Source organism: Podarcis pityusensis, assembly GCF_964106645.2.
Source record: "Podarcis pityusensis genome assembly, chromosome: 1".
Classification (NCBI taxonomy): domain Eukaryota; kingdom Metazoa; phylum Chordata; class Lepidosauria; order Squamata; family Lacertidae; genus Podarcis; species Podarcis pityusensis.
In genome coordinates, this window is record NC_138028.1 from 42931075 (window position 1) to 42948865 (window position 17791).

The 17791-nt window shown below is 42.6% G+C and overlaps 2 protein-coding genes across 3 annotated transcripts in view; both read left to right on the forward strand.

Moving 5' to 3' along the window:
- The window catches only part of KNL1 (kinetochore scaffold 1), a 32493-nt gene extending 30462 nt beyond the window's left edge, over nt 1-2031 (forward strand). Inside the window, exons 25-26 of the mRNA XM_080996334.1 lie at nt 920-1042; nt 1145-2031. Coding sequence (XP_080852460.1) covers nt 920-1042; nt 1145-1259 — 238 coding nt within the window. The 3' untranslated portion in view covers nt 1260-2031. The remainder of the gene's footprint in view (nt 1-919; nt 1043-1144) is intronic.
- A 4484-nt stretch (nt 2032-6515) lies between these two features.
- RAD51 (RAD51 recombinase) lies at nt 6516-17587 on the forward strand. 2 transcript variants are annotated; one of them, XM_080976085.1, is made up of 10 exons: nt 6516-6662; nt 7292-7405; nt 7917-8054; nt 8287-8404; nt 9070-9161; nt 10146-10240; nt 11347-11460; nt 14148-14277; nt 14439-14560; nt 16769-17587. In XM_080976085.1, the coding sequence occupies exons 2-10, from the start codon at nt 7304-7306 to the stop codon at nt 16890-16892; spliced, it is 1035 nt and encodes a 344-aa protein (XP_080832211.1). In that variant the 5' UTR covers nt 6516-6662; nt 7292-7303; the 3' UTR covers nt 16893-17587. The 2 variants fall into 2 exon arrangements, with proteins under 2 accessions (XP_080832211.1, XP_080832210.1); XM_080976084.1 differs by having other exon boundaries at nt 6518-6662; nt 7273-7405.
- Nucleotides 17588-17791: the final 204 nt, after the last annotated feature.

Sequence of the window (17791 nt, forward strand, 5' to 3'; positions counted from 1 at the left end):
CTTGCGAAGCAAGCCCATTAGCGGATTAGCGGGCTTAGCGGATCAGCTGATAAGCGGCTTAGCGATCAGCTGTTTAGCGGATCAGCTGATAAGCGGCTTAGCGGCTTGGGGAAAAGGGGGGGGGGAAACCCCGCAGGAACTCGCAAGACATTTTCGTCTTGCGAAGCAAGCCCATAGGAAATTCGTTTTGCGAAGCACCTCCAAAACGGAAAACCCTTTCGTCTAGCGGGTTTTCCGTCTTGCGAGGCATTCGTCTTGCGGGGCACCACTGTACTGTGTATCCCTGAGTTGCCAACCTGATCATTAAGGGGGGTGCAATTCGTCCAGTACAAGCTGAATGCCTCCACCATGGTCCATTCCATCTACCCACAGTACCTCAAACCTGTCTGCTTTCAGTGTCAGTTTATTAGCTCACTGTGCCTTTTAGATAACTGTTTAAATATCAGTGCATCACCTAGATTTGATGAAAGGGAAAAATAGATCATGAATATCATGCAAACTGATTACCTCTCCCAACTGTTCCATGTAGAATACTTAAGTGTGCATGCACACGAAAGCTTATACCCAGAACAAACTTAGTTGGTCTCTAAGGTTCTACTGGACAATTTATTTATTTATTTTAACATTCAACAGTTACTGAGGCACAACACAAATAATTCTTTGGACAGTGGAACCTCGTGTTACGGACGGAATCCATTCTGGAGGCCCGTCCGTAACACGGAACTGACGCAAGCCGAAGTGCCACGTCGGCGCACGTGCACAGTGCGATTTAGTGCTTCCGCGCATGCGCGAGTGGCAAAACCTGGAAGTAACCCGTTCCGGTACTTCTGGGTTGCTGCAGGACGCAACACAAAAACACGTAACCTGAAGCGGATGCAACATGAGGTATGACTGTATCTATATTTTGTTTTCTACATAGAGTGAAGCTCTTATTCTCCAGTTCTGTATCATTTGCAAAGTTTGAAGTTGAACTGTCTTTATCTGCCAGCTATCCTGCGTCCCCAATAGCTTTCACCATTCCAAAATGCACCGGCAACCTTAAGTAAGTAAAATAAAACAGTGTGAGAGCAATAATTTTTACTATAGTTTTGTGGGAAGGTTTTCATTTATTTGATCCTCATATGTGTGCATTTTCTCTTCACAGCCAAGAGGAAATTTCTGTTGTTTTATCCAGTGTTCCAGTGGGAGCCAACTACTTGAAGAGAATGGTCAATCAGATTCATCGTAATCTGCTCCAGGGTCCTTCAATCCAAAGATAGCAGAGCAGTGGGCGGGGGGGGCATGAGCAATCATTCAGTAGTCGAATCTTTGCTTATTTTCTTAGTAAGGATCACCACTTAGTCCTTTCTGCCTACTGAAAAGTATATAGCTAAGGGATATTGCATAGTTCTGTTGTTTTCTAGCACTTCTTAAGGCTACTCTTAATTTCTGATAAATTAATTTTACTGCAAAACTGATGTTGCAATTCTGCTGCAGTCGTTAGTGCAATTTCATAGGTCAAGTACTGCAGTGATGTGTATCTTCCAAGGCCTACATGTGTATTAATGGCTAGCAGTAGCTTTTGACCCCTACAAAAATAAAGAAGTTCTATTTTTAGAAAGTTGCCCCAAGATTGATTAATTACAACTATAAAAATTAAAACACTGCACATAGAAAAGTAGGTGTGCCATCCAATGTTTTGGACTTGTAATGAAGTGAGTATTGGTGCATTCATGCTTCTGTTGACTGAATTATTTGGCTTTAGAGATGTCTGCCATCGTCACTGGTCACTAATCCAGTCTGACTGTTAAGACTTTTAAATTATTCAGATAGATGTGGTTGCATCTCATATCTACAAAGCTTATATTATTATAATAAGGCATCCATATTTTCTCCAGTGTGATCTCTAGTTGCTGGACAATGTATGTATATGTGTAAAGTATAGCATTTTTAATGCTTTTTGAATTGTTTAGGTTTTTTAAATTTTGTTACTTTTTGTTAATGAGGGAAGTATAATAAACCCACCTACACTAAAAAAAATTGTCTTAGTGTTGATTTGTAAGTTAAAGTAATGCTGTAGCCTTATTGGAGTTCACCGATTGGGTCTGCGTTGCTCCCGGACAGGAGGAAGGAAGTCAAATGACACCGAGGGTTGGTTCAGAGAAAGAGTTCTTTATTTCTGCTCTCCGGAACAGCAGAAAGGCACCTGCGTGGTCAGTCCACAGCAAGTCCAAAGAAATGAGAAATTTCATGCAGTATATATATATCCAGGCACCCTCTCCCTCCTTCCCCAGGAATCCAACCACGTCAGCCTATACACGCAGGTTGACATCACGTATATTCCTGCTCCGGTATTCTTAACCATAAAAGGGTATTCCTTCCTGTACTTCTGACCATAAAAGGGTATTCCTTCCTGTACTTCTGACCATAAAAGGGTATTCCTGTTCCTACTCTTATCTTGGAGCAAGAGGTCACCAACTCAAAGAACACACACTGGCGCTGTTCCTGGACTAGGTCTGTGTGTCAGGACGTAAGATAAGACCTAGACATGTCATCCCTACTCCACTGGAACAGCCAAGGTCATCCCTTGCCGTGACTGATAAAGGAGAGAGTGTGTTTATACAGCTGTGTTCTTGTTATGCATTTGCTCAACAGCTCAAGTTTATGCATGCTAAGAAGAAAAGGGGGGTTTTTGAGTCAGTTTTAAACTGACTGCACAGAAACCCATTCCTTCAATGCTGCCAACACTTCCTCTAAATCCACTATTTACTTTGGTGTGTGTGTGTGTTTGTTTGTTTGTTTGTTTGTTTGTTTGTTTTAAATCCTTTAAACTGTTTGGACGATTTTGTTTTTGCTGTTTGTCTTTCCTTCAAAAATGGTTTCATATCAAAAGACTGAAAAAACAAATTACTCATTAGAAAACATCAATGGAATAAATGCAAAATATTACACATTCAGTTCTAAGAAGATTGTAAGTTATATTAATCATGGTATTGTGCTCATTTCTCCCTGCTTTTCCTTTCTATAATGTAGTGGTTGTGGTAAAATAACTTCTTTTGACAACCTATTCCTTGTTTAACTTTCTAGAACTGTTTCAGAAAAATTCTGAATATTTTGGATGAAAGGATACATTCTACTCTTCCTTTCAATTTAATAACCTCACAAAATAAGAAGATAAATAAACGTTATTCACAGACAAGATGAGGCCCAAAGTGTATGCTTAAAAGAACAGCATACACCATTTTATACTGCCCATTAACAATTAGGTATCTGAACACCATAAACCAGACTAGCAACCACTTGCTCAAGCTCCTTGCTCAGAAAGGAGATGTTAGCAACCAGCTATCATTTATATTTTCTGGGTCCAGCTTAGGTTTTTTTAGGAGTGCTTAATTACCATTTTGTTTAAGGAGGTTAACACCACTTCTCTGAAGGAGGTGCCTACAACTCTTGGCCAGACATCCCCTTCTTATTAGATGAAATAAGCTGCAAAGGGCTGGTTTTTGACAGGTGGTCAGTGTGAGATTTGACCAGCTCCGGCCCATCTGGAGCTGGTACAGGCTCGTCTTATCTTGAGCCCAAGCAGAGCGTAGTCCCGCTACGAAAGGATAAGCAGGTAAATGTGCTACATGCTGAAGTCTATTTACAAGCTATGCTGAGAGCATACAAACATACATCTTGCCTCTGAGAGCAGAGAAGCAACTCCCATCTCTAACAAAGAAACAACAGAACACTGAAAAGCAGGAAACCAGTGTACGTCACATCCAGTCTCCCATTCCCGTGGGAACCCAGCAGTAACTTGGACTGTGGAATGCAAAACAATGTCTTGTGACATGCATTCGCTGCTCAGTGAGGAAGCAGAAACCAACAGTCAGCTGGTGTTTGCCAAGCACCTTGTCCACATCCTTGGTCCTCAGCAACTGAAAGTTGCCCTGTTGTTGCTCTGTACACCTCTACTAGCACAAAGGCATTAATTGTGGAGTCCAAGTCATGACTGTTCCAGCTGACAATCAACTGAGGCTGCAAAACCAAAGAGAAGCAGACCAGCCTCTGTAACCAGCTAGGGATCAGTGGAATATTACACTGCTTGCCTCCCAGAGACAAGCCAGAGCAACTGCACCTTCTGGTCCTCTGCTTTCTTGACTACTGAGCCTTGCTGGGGTTGCACTGGGCTGAGCAAATGAAGGGTTCCTGGGTCCGCCTCATTAATTTCTCCATCTATCAAATTTACTCTTATCAGTACCAATCAGTAATCACTTGATAACGTTGATTAATGAAAGTAGAACAGTTATCTCATTGCTTCAGTTCATTTTTAAAGAAGTTTGCAGTTGATTAATAATTGCCTCAAGTTAGCACTATGCTGTTTTAAAAGTTCCCCAACCTGTAGCTGCTTTTTCAGTGCTGTAGTGGCTGTTCTACATAGTTAGCATTTTCTGACGAAACAATTACTATTGGTAGAAGAGCCATGTAGAATTGAATAAAGCAAACACCAACCACCTTAGGCCCATGGGTTCACTGGGATTTTTGAGTGAGTGCTCTTGGTACCACCTCCTCTGGTTCCTTGTGTCACTCCCATGGATCAGCCCCCTACTCGGAAGGTAGAGAGTACATGCACACACTTTTGCACAGATCCCTTAGGAAAGCAAATGTCATTGGGAGGGCCTTAGAGGCTTCTTGTGCACCCGGGTAAGACATAAAGGGTTCCTATGGGGGTTACATGGGACGCGGGTGGCACTGTGGGTAAAACCTCAGCACCTAGGACTTGCCGATCGTCAGGTCGGTGGTTCAAATCCCCGCGGCGGGGTGCGCTCCCGTTGCTCGGTCCCAGCGCCTGCCAACCTAGCAGTTCGAAAGCACCCCCGGGTGCAAGTAGATAAATAGGGACCGCTTACTAGCGGGAAGGTAAACGGCGTTTCCGTGTGCTGCGCTGGCTTGCCAGATGCAGCTTGTCACTCTGGCCACGTGACCCGGAAGTGTCTTCGGACAGCGCTGGCCCCCGGCCTTTTAAGCGAGATGGGTGCGCAACCCCAGAGTCGGACATGACTGGCCCATACGGGCAGGGGTACCTTTACCTTATGGGGGTTACATGGGACTAGGAAACCTACTGTTTTGATGTTATGGCTGTGCTTCACCGTCAGAGGGCACTCCTGCTGCAAGTTTTTGACAGCTTTCAGATCCCCATTTGTTTTACTGGCTAATTAAAATGGAAAGTTGCTGGTTGGAACTGTAGTGTATATTTGTTTATTAGAGTAGCCCATTGCATGTGCTTGGCCATCTGTTCCAGATAATAGCAGGGTGGATTGGTTTTAAATTGGCAGTTTAAAAAAATCCAATGTAAACCAAGTTTCCCATTAATATCTCTCTATATATACCCTCACAGCAAAATTTGGATCTCACAGCAATCCAGCCACCATTGTTGTGTTCAGCTGGCAAGAGGCGATCAAGATGAATGCTGGCATCCATCTGTCTGGAAAGACAATGGAGTGTGCCTCTGGGGGTGAAGTCAAGCTGCTGTATTAGCAGCACCAAAGTGACTTCCCCAGGGTGCAAGCCTGGGCAGTGCATATGGAGGTCCTGGGCTGCTCATGCAAGACCCCCATTCTCAGCCTGTCTTGACATGCAGGGAAGTCTAACTGAGGTTTTGATACCCATTGGCTACTCTCACCTGGTTTAGCTGGCCAGCCGAAGCCATTCTGAGGTGTGGGTGCTATCTATCCCATGCTGACAGCATTTAGGACACACATCTGCATCTAGATGAATGCAGGGTGGGGACCAAAGGTGGACAGACTCATAGGAGCCAACTCCTAGGGGCCGAGGGGTCTTTGCCCCACAATAAAAAATATCAGAGGGAGCTGGGCCTCCCAACGTTGACGGGCATTGCCATTCAAATCATAGCTGTTAACGTTTCCCTTTTTTAAAGGGAAATTCCCTTATTCCGAATAGGATTCCTCGCAAGAAAGGGGAAAAGTTGACAGCTATGATTCAAATGGTGTGCATGCACAGCATCGTGTTATTATGTAGGGCAGGGCTTACCTCCCACCCCCCATATTTTGTTCAAGTTGGCACTCCTGGACAAATTACCCCAGAACACCCCATATACTATATTTTAAAGCCACATGTGCGCGCATGCGCCTGTGCGTCAACATTCCAAGAGTGAATTGTGTGAGGAGAAACGACCAGGGGTAGCATTTGGGTTTCAAGTTCCTCTCTTCCCCAATATGTGTTCCGCAGATGCTGCCACCGAGTCCAAACCTCTTCAGCCTGCTGTGAATACAAGGTCTAAACTACTACCCTGAGTGGACCGCAGCCCCGTCCCTCGAAATCTACCAACGCCCCAGAGGTTGTTGGACTACAACTCCCATCATCCCTGAGCTCTGGCCTTGCTAGCTAGGGGTGATGGCAGTAGTAGTTCAAGAACATCTGGCGACCCACAGGTTGAGAAAGGCTGCCTCAGAACTTTTGAAGGGAGCGGGGCGTGGCTTAAGAGGAAGGCACGCGTAGGCCCCGCCCCGCTACAATCCGCTAACGAGCCTCAGCCGACGGAAAGGGAAAGGGAGCATGCGCGCTGGAGGCCTCCGCCCTTCCGAGACGTCGCTGCGCGCGTGCGCGTCGGTTGCGTCACGCAGTGGCGGGCTCGTCTGAATCCGGAACGGGGACGGAGGGACCGGAGTGTGCGAGCGGAGGTCAGTCCGTGGGCCGCTCCTCTCGTCCTCATCCCGTTCGCCCTCGCGGGACGTGGAAACGGCCTTTCTCCGCCATCCCCCCTCCGAATGGCGTCCGTCGTTGTTGGGTCACTGAAAGGCCCAGGGAGCGGGTTGAGAGTTGGGCTGGGGCTTCCCGGCCTACCTGAGAGAGAGGGAGAGACTAAGGAATAAGGAGCTGCTCGCGAGGCCTCCTGTTCTGGCGGCCTCCGTATGCTTTTGCCTCTGCTGTTTGCTTATTGCGGTTTATACGCCGCCTTTCTTCCCCGAGCAGCCCAGGGAAAGCGCAGTTAACAAAGCAAAAACACGCTGAAACGATTTAGGCGCTCTAAAAACAGAGGCAGGGTTAAAAACAAACACGCGAAAGCAGATACAGTTGAAAACTGTTACGTGGCAGTTCGCCAATAAAATGTGAATACAAAATGGGGGGAGGTGGGTTAAGCGCAAGCCCACTCCAAAGCGAGTGGGCGAACCTCTCTGGTGTTACAGTAGTGGTGGTAGCGTCCTGTGTGACCGTAAGGTTGTAGCAGTAAGATGAAATCGTTGTTTACAAAAAAATTACATCACTGAAGTTGCATAACTCCTGCATTAGGTACTTCCTGTTTTGATAGGAGCATTGACTGATGTGCGCCATGGCCATGCAATTGCAACGTGAGGAAGATGAAAGTCTGGAAACATCAACAGAGGAGGGACGCTTTGGTCCTCAGCCCATTTCGCGGCTAGAGGTATGTGACCAATGGGGAACTTAAGGTTATAAAATGCACGCTTGTGATTAAATGTCTAAAGTGGCCCAAACTTTCTGTAACTGAATCTTTAAAATGTTAAAGTATAATATTCATTGCAATTGCTCATATCATTTTTAATAAAATATACACAGGCACAGATATACACAGCAATATGTACCTCAGAGACCTGCTTTTTGCCAGTGACAGCTTTATTAAAACTTTACTGAAAGTTGTTTATCTGATCAGTCTATGAAGGAATGAAAATATAGCAATTTTAAAATCAATTGTATCCAACTCTAAAATGTAATGTTTTTAGAAGCAATATTTGCATGAAGTGAGATCGTTAACACTTAAAGCAGAACCCCATGTGTGTCTACCGCACCTATTGAGTTCAATGCTACTTACTGCCAGAGAAGTACAAAATTATGTTAAAATGTGATAAGCTGCAACTGAAGTGATTTATTCAAGAATCTAATGTTTCATACTGAATAATATATATTGTCTTGTATAGCAATGTGGTATTAATGCAAATGATGTGAAGAAGTTAGAAGAAGCTGGATTTCACACAGTTGAAGCTGTCGCCTATGCACCAAAGAAGGAATTGCTCAATATTAAAGGCATAAGTGAAGCTAAAGCAGATAAAATCCTGGTAATTATACTTAATGCTGTTATTATATATATATATATATATTGTTTTCAAGAGGCTATGGGAATACAATGCTCTTTGAAAGTTTTTCAAGTAAGAGATGAATGATACTTTTTCTATGTTATATTATAGTATAGTTTGGAGTAAACAGTCTTAGCAACAAAAAGAGTGGGAGTTTTAACATAGGGATGCAGGTGTTTATTACTCAGTCTTTTGATCTTATCGTGTTTCTCAGGCAGAAGCAGCAAAATTGGTACCAATGGGATTCACCACAGCTACAGAGTTTCACCAGCAGAGGTCAGAGATCATTCAAATCACAACTGGGTCCAAAGAACTTGATAAGCTGCTTCAAGGTATATATCTTGATTTTTTTAACATAATTTTATCACACATTATAAATACAAAACCAAATGTGGATTAGTTGCTATAGGCATACATATAAAATGCATATTTAAGTGTTCATGGGCTGCCTTTCAGGGCACAGCCTTCATAAGTTGGTGTAGAGAGCTAGCTAATATATATAAAGGTACATTATAAAGATCATAACAAACACTCAGGCAGCAGCTTATAAAGTAAGATATGCACATAGCTCACTTACATAGCTTCAAAGTGCTATGTAGGCTGGATCCTTATAGACACTTCACCTGAGAGTATGTCCTGTTGAAATCAATTGAGCTTCTGAGTAAACATGCCTCCTTAAATACTAGGGCTATCTGTATCCCTGCTTCACAAAACATTTTTAATTTGTTCATCATACATCACATTCCATAGCTGGGAAACCAGTTCAAAAATAATTTCAACAGTAACTTCACAAAGAAATCTACATCTAGTTGTTGAATAGTACTAAATACTTTTTCTTCCCATTTTATTATTAAAAAGTGGCTGTTATATAATTTACTTGTCATTTAAGAACTTTAATCTAAATTCTGTCCTCAAGAGTTCTGTGATACTCTGATATCTGCTGTTTATATGATTATTGATAAGAATCTGAAGTATGTTGCATTTCTTTCTTGTAAAGGAGGAATAGAAACTGGGTCTATTACAGAGATGTTTGGGGAATTCCGCACGGGAAAGACTCAGTTGTGTCTCACACTGGCAGTAACCTGCCAGGTAAGTGGCTTACATAAGTACTGGACAAAAAAATTAAACTATCCCCCCTTGTTTCATGCATTTTTTAAGGAATTGAAGTATAATTTGCACGATTAGAATGCATGAGCTCTTGTGATACTGAAGGCTGAGCTGGACATTTAGCAGACCTAGATTTGAAACTTTAGGCACCCCTGAGCTAAGGCACCCCTGCAAAGAGATGGGAGGAAGTGCAGTCTGCAGAAAGAGAATGCTTGATTAACTCTTCTTAAAACGTCTGTTCACTGTGATGTGGCAAATGCATCCAGCACACTTTTAGATAAAGTAGCTAATAGGAATGAGGATTATAGGGGGGGGGGTTCCAGGGTGCAAAACATACCCTTCCCTCACTTCCTTGCAGTGTTTCCTAATCACAGAAACTTCCAGGTCTTGATCTTTCTTCAAATGGATAGTTCAGCTTTCAACTTCCAGGATAAGCACACCCTAACACTATTCCTATCCCCTGGAGATGATACTTCTCAAATAAGGGTTGTGGAGCAGGGCTTCTTAACCAATTTTAATCAATGTGTGAGTTTACCTGGTTAAGTCTGTCCCATAAGATTTGTTAAATAACTTATTTAAGGTTGAAAATTGACTGTTCATATGTTGGGTATATTTTTTATTTGCAGCTTTGCCGTCCTCTAATGTTTCCCTTAGACTTGCCTCTCATATGCGTTCATCTTCTAATATACCTTTTTCCTCACTATCTTTCTCACTGACCTTGTAAAAAAATAAAAAAAATAAAAAAATCTGAGCATTGCTGGCAAAATCACCAGTGTTTACTTTTGTCTCCCAGATGTTCTAGAATTGCAAACATGTTTTTTCCCTGTTCCTGCATGATCCTGAGATAATACTTTAATTAAACATATGAAGCTGTATGCACATTATAGAAAGATGCTCTTAGGTTTAAGTTTCCCAGAGATCAAAACGTTTTTGTGACTAATTGGATTCCCACCCTTTTTTTGTTAGCTCCCTGTTGATCGAGGCGGTGCTGAAGGGAAGGCCATGTACATTGACACAGAGGGCACATTTCGTCCAGAGCGATTGCTTGCTGTGGCTGAGAGGTCTGTTGTTGGAATAATTGGTGTTGCATCCAGAGTTCTGTAGAAGATTGTATAACAATACTGCCATCTACTGACAGTTGATGAAATAAATGCATGGTACTCAGTATCAAGTCCATAGTGATCTTGATTTATTGTTAAACATTTCCCACTGAAAGTGACATATCATTTGCTCGGGTCAAACCTGTTTAATAGATTTTTATTCCATTTTTTAGATGAATCTCCTCACAAAGGGACAAGCATAACACTAACAATACAAAAGCACAATTTAAAACTTTTATAACACCTCAGAACATTACAAATAGCCACTACATTAAAACCACAGTCTACCCAGCACAGTCATAGAAACAGAATTAATTAGATTAAATGTGAGAATATGCTATTTGAAAAAGAAAACTATTTGAAAAGTCACACAGATTTGGCTACATGCTTCTACAAAAATGGACTTGGAGAAGTGATAGTTATATTAATTAACATGATAGTTACATTGCTTCCTGGGCAAACTTGAAAAGCTTGAGTTTTCTTTAAAGGGGATTGAATAAAAGTGCACATTTGTAAGCTTGAATGCAACAAAGCAGAGAAATCTGACAAAATTATCTCTGGTACGTCACTTGCAGAGAGCAGCAGGAAGGGTAATAAAGAAAAGCTGTTCAATATACAGTGGTACCTCAGGTTACATATGCTTCAGGTTACAGACTCGGCTAACCCAGAAATAGTGCTTCAGGTTAAGAACTTTGCTTCAGGATGAGAACAGAAATTGGGCTCTGGCGACGCAGCAGCAGCAGGAGGCCCCATTAGCTAAAGTGGTGCTTCAGGTTAAGAACAGTTTCAGGTTAAGAATGGACCTCCGGAACAAATTAAGTACTTAACCTGAGGTACCACTGTAAATGCAACATATAACATGGAAGTACCTTTTTTAAAAGCAAAGTTTGCTTTATTAAGAGTTCTTTTTATCCAAAGTACAATATGGTGGAAATGGTGTGGGGGAGAAGTAGCAATAGATACCCATTGTCAAGCAAGCTTTGATTAGATTTATTTAAAGGTGTCTTATAATGCCTCCCACTTTGTTAGACAGAATCACATTCTCTTTTGTTTGGTTTATTTTCTAGGTATGGCTTATCCGGCAGTGATGTGCTTGATAATGTGGCATATGCACGAGGATTTAACACAGACCATCAGACCCAGCTTCTTTACCAAGCATCTGCTATGATGACTGAATCAAGGTAACCTTAATAGAGGGGACTTTATTCTTTAAGAAAGTGTATCTACTAAGCCCAACTCCAACTGACAGAGCAGACGAATACCATGGTAAAGGCAATGACCAATTGACTTGCAACTGCACACATCGTGGCAACCTGGATATGGGCAGAAGAGGGGGTGGGGTGGGCTTATGTGACCTGCCAACACACACAGGGCTCAGGAATGTAACCCCCATTCAAATTCACCATTGCCTGTAGTATCAGAAGCTGCTGATTGGGGCTGAACTAATAGTGTTGAGTAGAACTAATAGAATTGCACTCTCACCCTCCAGATGCAGACCTTAGTCATGTACCAGAGGCACTCAAGGTTGTGTTTCTATTTTAAAACAGGGTAGGGTCCGGATTAGAATGGGTCTAAGGCAGAGGTTTTCAACCTTTTTGAGTCCATGGCTCCCTTGACCAACTACATTTGTTCTGTGTCACCCCTGTGGGGCTCAGGAGCCCACTTATATCAACCCTTGCCTGCAGAGCTAGCAGACCCTCACCGCTTTTCAAACACCCTCTCTTGTGGAGTGTTGCCTCAGCCTCCTCTCTTGTCCCCTCTCCTTGGGAGTCCTCCGGGCAGTCACTGCTGCCCCCCCCCACCCCAAAGAGAGGTGCTTCCTCATCACTGCCCCACAGAGGCTTGGGACTTGTCTGTCCATTCCCAACAGCAAGGGCTGGCGGACTGGCTGGCTGGGCTCCCTAGTCTGCTTGCTTGCTTGCTTACTCCGAGGCCAACTCAGCTCCTGGCAACCAGCACCCCGACCAGCCCCAGAGGCACCATTCACCTGGGGAGCTTGTAGCCAGGGCTGCTTCAACAAACAGTTGTGCAAGCCTTTGGGAGGCAGAGACGCGATAGGGCATCAGAGGGAAGGAAAGAGGGACTGAGGCCATTGTTACCCACAGCACCCCTGACCATCATTCAAGGCATCCCAAGGTGCAGTGGCACACTGGTTGAAAACCACTGGTCTAAGAAATCAGTTGAGGACACTCTGGAACAGCATAGAAAGTAGTACTGGGGGCTGCATGAGGAAAGGGGGAGAATTGGCAAAATCCAGGTGGATAACCAATTTTCTTCACAAATGAAAGAATGTGTATTATCCAAAAACAAGGTTAACTGGCAAACAAAACTTTTAGAATAACTAAGAATCAAAGCATGGGACGCGGGTGGCGCTGTGGGTTAAACCACAGAGCCTAGGACTTGCCAATCAGAAGGTCGGCAGTTCGAATCCCCGCAATGGGGTGAGCTCCCGTTGCTTGGTCCCTGCTCCTGCCAACCTAGCAGTTCGAGAACACGTCAAAGTGCAAGTAGATAAATAGGTACCGCTCCGGCGGGAAGGTAAACGGTGTTTCCGTGCACTGCTCTGGTTCGCCAGAAGCAGCTCAGTCATGCTGGCCACATGACCCAGAAGCTGTATGCCGGCTCCCTCGGGCAATAAAGCGAGATGAACGCCGCAACCCCAGAGTCGGCCATGACTGGACGTAATGGTCAGGGGTCCCTTTACCTTTAAGAACCAAAGCAGTTTCTAGTAAATAAGATTATTGAAGGTATACCTTGGTGGAGACACACGGTTATTGAACTCCCTCTCCCTAAAATGGAGTTTCACCGGTGTTCTCCTGCTCTGCCCCCATTTTTCTTTGACATATATAACTGCATCTATTTTTTAAGCTGGCTTTTAAGATCTGATCTGCAGTTCTTCTTAAACTTAGTGTATTTGTTCTATTTTTATTGCTCTGATTTATTATTATTGTTTCCGTTTTTAACTAAATGATTTTTACTCTGGTTTTATTGTATTTTTGTTGTAAGATGCTTTAGTTATAAATAGAAGAGCTGAGTTTGCATCAAATAAGGGTAAATACAAAGTTAGAAAGCTGTTTTTATGGGGGGAATATTTAATAACACTTACATTTGCTTTCTAAATAACTATTTTAACTAAATGGCTCACTTGCGCAAAAAACCTCTTCTCATGCAAATGCGATTCCCCTTACCCACCCCCCAATCACCACCTCACCTTTTCCAGAGGGTTGGGGGACTCAGAAGCAAATTGCTGGGGGAGGAAGAGGAAGTCCCAAAACATCCATTAGTGTGGCACTGGATCTCACAGAACTTACTGTATTTAGTTAAAATAGTTCTTTAGAACGTTGCCAGCTGATTTGTCAGTAAGCCACGTTCTAAGCAGCAAAATAGATAACACCCCTTACTACCACTGACAAGATGAATTCCAAGTTGGCCGTTTCCTTCTCTCCCAAATATTTCATGGAACAATGATACCTGTTTTACAGAAAGAAAACTACAGGTATTGATCCTGATATTGCTTAGCCAATTACAAGAACTTGTTTCATCTTTTATAGTTTTAAAGTAGTATTACCATAAGGGAAGATGATGGATTATCATCAGTAAGAATTTCTGCTAAACAGTAAGGTTTTAGAATTTAGTGAATACAAAGAGAGAAAACAGGATGGCATTTGAGCTTGAGTTTGTTTCAACCAAATATGATTTTAGGTAAAGATTGGTTGGTTACAGATACATCTTTTCTCTGACAGATAATTAGTTGTTCCATTGAATTTGCTTAAGGACAGGCCAAGCTGCACACAAAAGTAAGATTAATCTCTTCAAGCCAGGAGTGGAAATCTATTCATAGTAATGCCCATCTGTTGCATTCTTTCAGGTATGCTTTGCTGATAGTGGACAGTGCTACAGCCCTTTACCGGACAGATTACTCTGGCCGTGGTGAACTGTCAGCCAGACAGATGCATTTGGCCAGATTTCTACGTATGTTGCTTCGAATTGCAGATGAGGTAAATTAATAATCTGACCTACATGTCATTTTTGTTCCAGTTGCAAAGTTCAGGGCAAGTGTTTCTGGACTCGCTTATACTGGTGAATAGGAACAGACGACTGGAAAATATTTTTACATCAAAGAAATTAAAAATGATCACATGTTTTTTTCCTATGGCAGTTTGGTGTGGCAGTAGTCATCACGAACCAGGTGGTAGCACAAGTAGATGGAGCTGCAATGTTTGCTGCAGATCCCAAGAAACCTATTGGAGGAAATATCATTGCACATGCTTCAACAACTAGGTAAAATGTCAAATTATTAGTCTCTTGTCTGCATTACTTTTTCAGGTTATCCTTTGACCAAGTGTGAAATGTTTATATGGTTGGAGGTCTATATGTGGAGCTTAGTAGTTTCATTCTTGGAGCAAGAACAGATTTTGTTCTTCAGACAGAATTCGAAGGTTGATATCATCATCATTTTCAGTTTGTGCCCTAGCTCAAAGCAGCTGACAGCTTTAACAAAACGTAAGATACATTGAAACATGATGGCTTAAAGGTATAAAGCCACAAACTTATTCCTAAAAATGGCCAGATTTGTATCAAGTGTACCTTAAAAGAACAAAAAAAAAAAAATTCCCGAGCTCAAGGATAGCCAGAATTGAGTGACTTTGTGCCAACCAGCCATCTCAATAGGTTTATAGAGGACATCAGCTGAGAACTGGTTGATGGACAGTTATGATAGGAAAATAAGGGAGGGGCACACTCTTCAAACAGTGTTGGGTCTGTTAAATTGATTTATGGTGAAACTTGATGGTAGGGATTGTGAATAGTAGTAGAGATGCAGTGCAAACTAGAAGCACTGGGAGTCGTGTGCTTCCAGTAACCCTTTCTCATCAGTAGGTGGCCTGTGTTAGTCTTTTCTCACTATGTCTCTAAAACAGCTTTCAGAGAGCACTTTGCAGATATAGCCTCAACGTTATGAAGACAGAAAAGCAGTTGCTGAGTGTGAATGTGATAGAAAGGCCTCACAGTTGACTTGCCAGGTGGTATTGATGAAGGCGTTTATGAGAAATTAATATAAACATAAATGCAATTATCACTAGGAAGTTGCTCCACCATGCCACCTGATGCAAGCTAGGGTGGTCCTATGATTTGGAAGCAAACAGGGCCACCCAAAATGAAGGTAGTGGTTTTTGCATTCTTGAGGCAACTCCCTAGGTATGCAGAAGTATATTAGTTTGCCAACTAAAAGAAATATTTGTAAACATAAACCAATGAACAGTTTTCAGGGCCTATAGAATGTTAAGGGCAATTGAATTCTGAAAGTGACCATTGAAATAGATACAAGTAAAAGAAAAATGGAGGGAAGGAATTGGGCTGCTTCAGCCCTTAGGACTGCAGGAGGAGAATGTATGTCATGTCATTCTTGCACTAAAAAGGGAAGCAAGGCAAAAGAGCATCTACACCCCACCCCACCAATCTCATTCCCCAGAACCCCTCAGCAATAAAACACTGGTTTCATGCTGGCTGCTAGCCTTGAACTAGTGTTCTTCAGCACATTATAGCGCAACAAGAGAAGGTTTCAGAAAAGTGGAGGAGAAAAAAAAGTGTCCTTTTTCCTTTTACACATCATGAAAGCCCCCAACCCACTACCCTAAAGCACTATGAGGTTCCAGGCTGAAGGAGTTCTCCTGTAAGTGGCTGGAGATGTGCTGTGACATTCTACTGTGAATCCCCATTTGCTTGTCTGGGGTTGGGAGGAGCTACCTTTCATGGTCTCCTTAACTGTCCTGTTCCAAAATAACTTCTGATTAAGTTATTATGAAGCAGGCTGGCTGACCAGGGAGCAGTGAGACACAAACTGCTGTGGATTATTGAATATGATAGGACTGCACAGTTGGATGTTGCGTCATATATCAATCTCTACTTGAAAGATAAAATTTGCATGTTGAATGTAACTCAGCATTTGTACATGCCTGCAAATTGCCCCTCACCTAACTGCCTGTAGAAAGAAAGAATTGTCCCCCGTTCTCTTTTCTAGCCTTAAGTTCTAGAAGACATCAGGTTGCTTCACCCCCTCAAAGAGGAAATAAATAGACCTGAGTCTATAGACCTCAATTCCTGTTGTTCCTCTGCTCAGTTGGGGGGGGCGGGGGGGGAGAGGAGGAAGGAAGTAGAGAACAAGGAATCCTCACAACTCAGCAGGTGAGTTGTTATATTAATAGTCGTACCTGTTTGTTTGCCTGCCTGCCTGCCTGCCTGCCTGCCTGCCTGCCTGCCTGCCTGCCTTCCCACTCAGAAAGGAATGCTGCAACCATTTTCAACCTGCTGTGAGAATAAGCTCTTTGCCTCACTTACCCATTCTCACCCCCTTAATTCACAATAATTTATCACAGGTGGGGAGAATTAACTTGTAGATAATTGATCTGGAGTCGCATGGCTGCTAAGTATTTTTACTTTAAATAGATAAACAGTTGCAATTGAATAAATGCATTAATTTCTTCCTGTCAGGCTGTACTTGAGAAAAGGTCGGGGTGAAACTAGAATATGCAAAATCTATGATTCGCCTTGCCTCCCTGAAGCAGAAGCCATGTTTGCTATTAATCCTGATGGAATAGGAGATGCTAAAGACTGAAGAATACCATATTTCAATTTGCAAGAAGAGAGTGGTCAAAAAAGGCTCTCCTTTCCATATGATCCTTCAAGATGATTCTTCCACCATAGCTTTAGGCTTCAGACTGCCAGAGAAAGCTTCCATACACTATACTTGGACTGACTACTCCTGCTGGTGTTGCTGCAACTAGTTGCAAAACAAACCTCAAGGACTGTTTGTCCTGCTGACCCACATCTGATGTTTGTCGGCGTGGTGGATCCTTCCATTGTTTAATACAGTAATGTGGTGAGAAACAACTTAAACATTTACAAAATGTGTGCAAAGCTTATGGATACAGAAAGTATGAAATACTGAACATTTCCTGGTTATAGTGACTGATGCCAAAGCAGAATGGAACAAGTATGTTCAGTAAAGGAGATTTGCTTATCCTAAAATTCAGGCAGCTGCCAGTTCAGATTAGAGGCTTTTTAATAAAGGCATTAGCAGAGAACCTGTTTGAACTGATAGCTCTACATCTTTAGAACAGAAACTGAAATTAACTTTTTTTATTACTCTGTTTGCACTGCTGTAAATTGAGATGTTATTTGCATCAACCCAGAGAAGCTTGGCATCTTTCTATGTAACAGCGTTGCTGAGATGTGCTCTGCATCTTTATCTTCTGCCTGTAAATACTTTCTAGACAATTTGATTTAATTAAAGTTAATCATACACATCTAGCAGTTTGGCTTTAGCAATGGGTGCCTGTTGTGTTCTTACTCTTATTCATTGCTCTGTGGCAAACACAAATGTACAGGAAATCATATTTAAACTCCTGTAAGCCCCAGATAATAAGACCTAACAATAAGTATCTGGAGAGCACCATGTTGGCAACCTCAGACATAGATTACATGTGGATCCCAATGAAAGAATAATCTAGGCAG

Excerpts from the sequence above, each read along its gene's own strand:
- RAD51 (XM_080976085.1), top strand. The coding sequence starts at position 7,304 with ATGTGCGCCATGGCCATGCAATTGCAACGTGAGGAAGATGAAAGTCTG. Across the intron at positions 10,241-11,346 it reads TTGCTTGCTGTGGCTGAGAG|GTATGGCTTATCCGGCAGTG; the intron begins GTCTGTTGTTGG and ends TTTATTTTCTAG. Across the intron at positions 14,561-16,768 it reads GCACATGCTTCAACAACTAG|GCTGTACTTGAGAAAAGGTC; the intron begins GTAAAATGTCAA and ends TCTTCCTGTCAG.